At 33.7% G+C, this 8,725-nt stretch overlaps 1 protein-coding gene across 1 annotated transcript; it reads left to right on the top strand.

Annotated features, from left to right (window-relative positions):
* The first annotated feature begins 689 nt into the window (after positions 1 to 689).
* Positions 690 to 7,947, top strand: LOC108489694 (tobamovirus multiplication protein 1-like). The gene is made up of 13 exons (XM_017794392.2): positions 690 to 1,194; positions 2,596 to 2,646; positions 3,607 to 3,640; positions 3,743 to 3,829; positions 3,922 to 3,973; positions 4,367 to 4,544; positions 4,673 to 4,768; positions 4,991 to 5,051; positions 5,598 to 5,662; positions 5,846 to 5,920; positions 6,002 to 6,077; positions 6,437 to 6,603; positions 7,485 to 7,947. The coding sequence occupies exons 1-13, from the start codon at positions 1,087 to 1,089 to the stop codon at positions 7,506 to 7,508; spliced, it is 1,074 nt and encodes a 357-aa protein (XP_017649881.1). The 5' UTR covers positions 690 to 1,086; the 3' UTR covers positions 7,509 to 7,947.
* The last annotated feature ends 778 nt before the right edge of the window (positions 7,948 to 8,725 follow it).

Raw genomic sequence — 8,725 nt, 5'->3', positions numbered from 1 at the left:
AAATTTCGTTATCTCCCTAACGGGAATCCTACGTGATAGTCCAAATGGGTTTTAAATGCCAACTTGAACTGAAAAATTTTAAATTAATTATACCTTGAACTAGAAAAAAAACCGTTCATCTACTTTTTCTTTTAGTTTTATTTTCCATTTTATTTGAAAAAACTATTCTCATCCCAGTTAGAAATCCAAGTTGGCATTTAAAACTCATTTGGATTGCCACGTAAGATTGCCACTAGAGAGGTAACGGAGTTTAACGACAGAGTGACCACTTTTTAACAAAATGATAACACAAGTGACTAAACTATAACATTTCAAATATAAGTGACTAAAATATAATCTGAGACAAACTAAAATGATTATTTTTAAGTTTACCCTATTTTTTATAAAAGGTATCAATATGTATATCTCACGTGTTTACATATTTAAAAATCATTAATAAAACTAGTTAAAAATTGATATTAAAAGAATTAAAAAAATCAAATTGTAATAAAACAATTAAATTAAAAATATTTCATATATTAATTTTTTGGAATTCCACAAAACTCCTTGTTATTTTAATATAAAATAAGGAAAATAAAGAAGAAGAAGAAAGGGTAAGTAAATTAAAAATGTCATTTTAGGGGACTAAGAAAGGTCAAATCTTTTTTGGTCAAAAAGGGGTCACTAACGCACTCTCGCATTCTAATTAGGGATTTGATTATTAGTATTTTCTCAACGCCTTGAAAGCCACCCGCGTGTTTGCTCTCTGACAAAACACCGTATCTTTTTTTCCACAATTTTCAATCCAAATTCTCCAATTTACCCTCCCACGATAATACATAATAATAAATACTAAAATTAATAAATTTTGTTGATTGGGTTTTTATTTTCCTGGAAAAAGAAGAAGAGAAAAACACCCACAAGAGATCTTACATGAAAGCTACTCTGAAAGATTGAGTCTTTCATGCCATATACTTTTTGGGTTCAAAAGGGTAGATTGTGTTTTAGGGTATTTTCAATCTTTCTCTTAGAAAAAAATAATAGAGAAAGAGAGAAAATAGAGTGAATAAATAATAAGATTAAAAAAAAAGTTATAGAGAGGCGCAAATGTTTGAAGAAAAAGGGTGGTCTTGTAGTTTTCCAGAAGAATTAGTTGGATTAAACTTGGTTTTTGCTTGCTTTGATGTGCTTATTGCTATTCTTGCTTTTACTCAGGTTTGTTCCTTTTTTGTTTAAAAATTTGATTTTTTTTTTATGTTTTTAGCGAGTTTTTAATTGATGGTGGATGGTTTTATAATATGTGGGAAATGTGGGTAACAATGTGTTATTTTTTTTGGATTGTTTTGATCTGGGTTTTGCATTACAACTTAGTCTGTTTTTTTTTGTTCATTTGATTGTTATAGAAATTTGGTAACTTGATAGACGAGGGTAATGGTGTATTTAATTGTTAAATAACTTCCATTTTTAGCTAATACAATTGCGCTTAGTATTGGGAAAGTAATTCAAGTGTTGAACTTGATTGTTGGCATGACTGGCTGAACATTGTCTTTTTTTCAAGTAACAGATTGAGTTTTTAATTTTATAATTTTAAAGACATGAATTAAGACCCTTTTTGTTACTTATTTTGTTGTGTAACTGGTATTATGTTAGCTTTTTCCTTGAAACCAACACAGAACTACAAATTTGATGCAACAGTTTGCTTGTTTATCATTATACTGAAAATGAGAGGTGGATAGGGATAGCTTGCACATCGAGAAAGTTACATTTCTCTAGACTCAAAATGCACATGGTCTTAGGAATTCTTGAGTAATATGTCCTATGAATGGTTGATCCTTATCGAATAGGGAGGATCAACCTTAAAGTTTTCCTCGGGTTCAGTATGCTAAATTTGAATCTGAAAATTGTTGGTTGAGTGAGCTGTACTTAGATGACTCGGGTTCTTTTTACCGTGAGCTGAGTTTGAAAGAACGATGTAAACTATAAAGAGATTGAATTGACCTCATTCTGAGGTTTTCAGTTTTCCCTAACTTTGTTGCCCGTCATCTATCTTGATGTTTTTTGCAACCTTACTTCTATTTCCATCAATATCTTAGCTGCAATTCTCCCTCTTTTTGTTTTTTGGCTCCACCTTTTTGCTTGCAACTATATTTGTTTCAGAAGAACACTGCTGGTTTGAGCTGCCGTAATTTTGACATCCTTCAAGATTACATAGCATTCAAGTTTTACCCTTCCGACATGTTCTATCTGCTACTTTTTCTTTGAATCATATTCATGTAGCTTGTAATCTATATTTAGACTGTTTTGTTGCTATGAAAAACAAATAATCGTTCTGCAGTTTGCTGTGTTGGATCACAATATTGATTTTATGTTGTGTCAAAGCAGTGAATTTAACATCCATAGACATCATGCGTAGGTGTATTGGTGTCAATGTTGGACCGCGATATGAATATGTGCTGATAAATATGTCTTTTACATAGACAGTATCACAGAAGATAATATTGTACATCAGAGTGTTGTTAGTCTGATGTTATCAATTATTACGGGGATATTATTTCAATTCATTCTTTCTGGTTTGTTGTTTGTAACAACTGTTTACTCTCACCACTTCTTGGTCAGCTAGCACGGATCCGCTCAAGGAATAAACAGTTAGGATGGACTCGCCAAAAAGTAAGTGTTATGTTGCTTTCTATGACGTTTTAGTTAAAATATCATTCTATTTGAATGCAAACTAATTCATAGGCTAGCTAGTTTAACACGAATGTCATCAGACCAGCTAGTTGAGTGGGGACTAGCACCTCGATTTGATCTGTGAGTCACCTGACCCCTTAAGGCAGAGCTTGGTGAATTGTTCGAACAAAGGAATGTCGGTGACTCTTCTGACACTGCTTGAACTTGGAGAAACTGGTAGGTTAAAATTAAGTTGCAGTTGCAGCATGCATTAGCTCAAAAACTCGGGCCCTAGAGTTGACAGCATGCGTTGCATTAGAAATTTATTTGACCAACATTCCCTAGAATTAAACTTTTTCACAATTGTCTTGGTTGCTTTTGTAATTTCTACACTTTCTTCAAATACCAGAAGAATGGATGTGTATGCCTCAATCACTGGCAGAAAACCCATGGTTGGACTCCTGTACTTCATTTTAATCTTGTATATTTTTATTCTCCAAGGAATGTGTGATAAAACATTAAATAATTACTAATAATTTGCTGTAAGCTGTTTAGTGACCAAGTTTGAAAACTAGGAACCTAATTAAGTAAAAATGAAGTTAAATTGTTAATCTATTATCTGACCCTTGTATGGGACAATCAGCAAATGTGCTGTACCATTTGAGAAATTTTGGAATGGAGAAAAGAAATAATCAAACTTACATATAGTCCAGTTGAGGCAGAAGATAAACTCGGGGTTGAGGTCAAGACGATGTTTATTAAGGTCCATGCTTTCGTGTGCATATATGTAAAGCAAAAGATATATATATATGACTAATGTGTTAATGCTTTTCCCCCCTTTCCTCCTTTTCTTTCCTACTTGTTTTTCTTCTCTAATTCGTGTTACAAAAAAGTTACTATGTTGATTTCTTTTTCTACGTGTACTGGTTTGTTCTTGACCCAAATGAATGTCTATAACAGGTGTTTCATATACTGATTGGAACTACTAATACTGGTAAGAATTTATATTTTACACTCATGTTATCCTTTTGACCTTGCATGCATAGCATGATTTAAATCATTCAAACTGAACTGCCAAATGATCACCTACATGCAGGTTACTTCATTTATTTTGTCTTGAGTCTTGTTGCTGCATGCCGAGGGTGGCTATGCTGGTCTTACTCTTGTGGTTTTGTAGCCATGGGTATGTCTAGATGCTTGTAACAAGATCCCACACTTATTTCTTTCACTGGAGCTGACTAGTTTAAGCACTAACCGATGCAAATATTGTTGCAGCCTTCCCCAGAATTCTATTATTTGCAACATTTCTTCTACTTTTGTCATTCTGGTATGTCTTCTCTTTAACTAACTTATTTGCATTTCTTTGGATGAAATATGGTCATGTATCTTAGATAACTTTTTCAGATATAAGGAAAATGTGATCGCTAAAATCAGAGATATTTGCAAGAATCTAGACATGTTCTTTTGTTAATGGAAAAAAGAAAAGGGAGATCGATTTTAGTGGCTTGATGTCTTGACCAATTAATATAATGGACAGATTTTATTTTTATTTTTTACTTTTCCCTGGGTCATCCATTGCAGTGGTACTGAAGCTTAGTGTTTTCATAAGTCAGGATAATATCCTTTGATAGTTTTAGTTACTATCATATTTTCCTTCAGAGTGAAAATTAGTGTTTCTTCATCAGCTATACCCCATGTCTCTCTGGCGGATTTTTTATAGGGTCGACCTCTGTCACCAGGCAGATGATGAAGAGGAAGAGGATGATGAACAGGGATTTCTAGAAGCTTTAATACAAAATTCTTTAAATAGACCAAGGTCTTCGCCTGCAGATAGTCGCAGATCATGTTATCCTTTCCGTTTAATTCATGTTGGAAGCCGTCAAAAGATAGTGATTCTGGTACAGTGATATATTTTCTTCTTTTGTTTCTTGTCACAGTCTTCATGCGAAATTATTTTGAATGTTTCTATTATTCTTGCTGTTACCTAATGTTTTTGGTCTCATTAATTCTGTTTTTCTATGACCAGGTTACTTTTCTTGTATTTCTTCTTATGATGACATTTGCCGTGCTAATCTGGATTGGAATGGAAGAAAATCCTATTGATTCATCAACCGTGTCCCGGGTATGAACGTCTAAGAAGCTATTTTCTTTTGAGCTATTTTTGTTTTCTTAGAGTACCATCAATAAGTCTGATTGTCAGAGAGAAGGTTTTGGTGGAGAAAGTGTTTGCAATTTTTTTTCCTTTTAGTTTATTGCTTAGAAAATTAAAAGAGACAATGAAAACTTGTACTTATGGAATTTCTTTCTGATCTTTATTTCTTTTATTACTATCTATCTCCTGCAGGTTTATGTAGATCTTTTTGCTACAGCAATACTATTGCTAGGTGGAGCATTAGCATGTTATGGTAAGCAATTAGCATTTACATATACTTTTCTTTTTCTTCATAAATTTCTAATTTTCTTTTTATATTATTTGAAATTTTTTCCCCTATCGGGATAACTTTGTGATTGCAAAAATGCCTAACATCAGGCTAACCAGACTTTATTGTTCCTCATATTTGAACCAAATACTAGAAGTCATATGTGTCAGCTCCCCCATCCATAGTATCTAACTGCATTCTAGTTTGCTGATTAAGCTGTAGCGCAGTTGGCACCGTTGCCATTGTAGCAATTAGGAGGATGTGGGGTCAAGTATGCTTAAGCTCGTTTTTTCCTCGGATTTAAGGGTTGGAGAGGTATTATGGGTAGAAGTAGGCATTGTATCAAAAACAGCATTCTAGTTTGATGGATAATATGACTTATGGCTGGCCTAAATGTCTGAAAATTTTATTGGTTAGTCCAATTGACTAGTTTGTATTTCTTAAATGTCACCAGAATAGATGAGTCCTTTTATCTTACATATTTTCATCTCTCTTAAATAGAGTCATGTTTTTATTCTATCTTATGCTCAGGGCTCCTATTATGTCGGAAAATGAGGAATGTTAGATCTGAAAGAGCTTCATCTGAGATCTGGAAGGTATTGTAATACTAACCTTCATGTTTTCAACTTTTCGTGCCATTTTCTTTGTTCTTCTCATTTTGTTCTCAAGTTAGAATATTTACCATTCCTTTGCCTTTATGTTTACCTTTGATGCAAATATCCGGTGGCTTTATAGTTAAATTATTTCTTTGCCTTAAATATTTCATGTGGTTTACGTAGGTTGCAGGTTTGGCCATTGTATCTGTTCTAAGTTTTACATCAAGTGCTTTAGTGGCTCTTTTTACTGATATTCCGGTACACAGCTCTCTACTGTTTGTTTTTACCGTGTTTTATTTTCTAGCTTATTGAACTTAAATCGTGTTTTTGTGATTGCAGGTGCTGTATCACTGGCATGAACTGCACATAGATGGTGTTTATACTTCTCTTTTACTTATTTTATATTATTTTATAGGTATTTCCTTCAACTCTCCCTTAAGTTTCAAAGGTTGCTCCTAATTAAACTAATAACGGTTTCCAATTGTCGTTTATGGAAATCAGCATTTAGAGCATGGAATATCCTAAACATTTTATACTATTTGATCCATATCTAGCATCAAATCTTTATTAGAAATATTTTATGTGCATTTTCATGTTTCTGAATATTCTGCCTCATCTAGCAATAGCCATGATTATGCTTTCTTGACAACAGAATTTGAAACAGTGAAACATAAAAGCTCTACTGTCCTATCTTTTCATGCTTTTGGCTGCCTTATGGAAAAAAGTATGTCACGGTGTTGAGTTTATAATGTGATCTTCATTTTGCTTTTATAGGTTCATCGGTTCCCTCAGCTTTTGTATTATGGGTCATGAGAGAATTACCGCCCATGTCAATAGCTAACACACAACAAGAATCAACGACAGTAACTTTCATTACTGATAGTTCAGCTCAAATCCGCCGTCCTCAGACCTGGACTACCTCTGCAAGCTCACAGAATCAGGTTCATGTCTTATTTGTTTATACATTAGGATTATGCAGAATTTGCTTATTCATGCATATTTTTGTTCTCGATGTCAGCCTGATTGTTCAACTTTCACTTGTATTTAGATGAGAGATGCGATCTTGCTATTGCTACCTACCAGTACCAGGAATTTCTTAGCATTATATTATCTTTATATCAGATATACCTCATGGAGTGGTTCTGATATGATATGATCAGGGACTGGTTTGTACCAAATACTACCCAAATGCTAATCGAGTCAATGGTAGCTGAGAATTAAAACCGATAGCTTGTGCTGATGTATATTTAGAAAGGGATAAGGCAACATTTAGTCCATGAACTTAGCCACTTTTCCAACTTGGTAACTTTTTTTTTGTCCACATTATTCTTGGAACTTGCAACTTTTTCCGATTTTGGTCCCTGTATGACTATTCTGAGATTACGTCACGTCATCACCTAAATTTTTTATAAAAAATTATAAATTTTTATAAAAGTTGTTAGGTTCCAGTACCAATGTAGACCAAAAAAGGTTCAAGGACTAAGTTGGGAAAAGTTACCAAGTTCAGGACTAAATGTTGCTTTACCCCATTTAGAAATGTAAAGATTGGATGATGTCAAGTTCTTTCAGTTTCGAGAAACAATAGGTACATATTCAATCGTCACCAAATCTTACATCAGTTAGGTATATTTTTATTCAACTGTTGCTGAAGAATGATTCTTGTTTCTGTACAAGGCCAGTTTAAAACGATACATGGAGCATTGCTCTTTTGCCTCTTGATGTGTTTCCATAGTGACTTGCATGCGGTTGATATTATTGCATGAACTGCAACATCTTTTATACTGCGCCCCACTGCTAGGTGACTTGAGCTTCGTGAGTGCAGGTATCAAGAGGTAGTCCTATATAATTGATCTTCTCATACAAAAATACGTGCGGTTATCTTCTTAAGCGGGCAATGTGAGCTCGGAATCAGAACAACCGGATCAAATAAAGAGTTCAGATTGCCGAAATGAGCAGAGTGATCAAAAGGGTACAGTTGCTGACTTTACAAGGCAGTCGGAATACCATCCGAAAGGTTGCCATTGCCATGTTTTGACATTTTAGAGAATGTAAATAGCAACGGAATGCTAGATGATTTTCTTCCCATAGCTGGTCCAATTGTAAAGACAATTTGATTTGCCACTTTAGCAGTCACCACACTCTGTAGGGTACCATTAGCAGCTTCCTTTTATTCGTCCTCCTCTCATGTCTTGCCTCAACCCCATATATGTACACTTTTTTATATTTATGTTGGCATATATAATGATTATGGTGTTGATTCTAGGCGTCACTTGCTGCAAAAATAAGCCAGCCTGTTTCACTAAAAGGAGCCTCACAATCGCCGAGAGTCAACTGTGTCCACCCTTGCATCGTTGGAACCCTATTGGCTGATCTGCGGCATGGGTCTTGTGGGTTGCCAATTTAATGAAGGACATGCTTAGCACCTTTCGTGGGCCTCCTTTTTTATTTAGTAGCCATTACTTTTGGTCATATTCAAGTCAGAGGAAAGAGTTAGTTCCCTCCAGTTTCCACTTGTTTTATTCCACTAGTCTCCACCACTTCCCATAAAACATAATATAAAGCTGAGGAAACCAATTGAATGTTGAAAACTAATTAGTTACAAATGATGAGTGATGCCAAAGGAAATCCAACTACACCATACAAGTTGATCCAACATGCTCATACACATTGACAATTTACGTTTATACACTAGACAATTTACATTTTACAATCCATGTTTAGGATTTTGCTATCTTTTTCAATAATAAGTTTGAATTTATGTTTTCCCTTTAAAATCCCTTAAACATCTTCCACTACATCCAACACTTTTTGATTTATAATATGGAATAAAGAGTTCAATGAATAATTCAAATTTTTGTTCAATTCAATCATGTCCATTAATAAGTTTGTTTAAAATTATTTATTGTTTGATTGTTATATAATTAGTAATATTATTACTTATGTGCTTATTTTACTTATACATAATATAGTTATTAAAATTTATACTTAATTATTTTTACATCTAAATATATATTTTTGCCAAAATTTAAATATAGATGTTTAAATATTATTTGTTATTATTCA

Source organism: Gossypium arboreum, chromosome 10 (genome assembly GCF_025698485.1).
Source record: "Gossypium arboreum isolate Shixiya-1 chromosome 10, ASM2569848v2, whole genome shotgun sequence".
In the NCBI taxonomy this organism is placed as follows: Eukaryota; Viridiplantae; Streptophyta; class Magnoliopsida; order Malvales; family Malvaceae; genus Gossypium; species Gossypium arboreum.
This window is presented reverse-complemented; position numbering and strand designations above follow the sequence as displayed.

Coding starts and splice junctions, on each gene's coding strand:
- LOC108489694 (XM_017794392.2), top strand. CDS start 1,087: ATGTTTGAAGAAAAAGGGTGGTCTTGTAGTTTTCCAGAAGAATTAGTT. Junction 2,647..3,606: donor TAGGATGGACTCGCCAAAAA/GTAAGTGTTATG, acceptor TGTCTATAACAG/GTGTTTCATATACTGATTGG. Junction 6,078..6,436: donor TATTTTATATTATTTTATAG/GTATTTCCTTCA, acceptor TTGCTTTTATAG/GTTCATCGGTTCCCTCAGCT.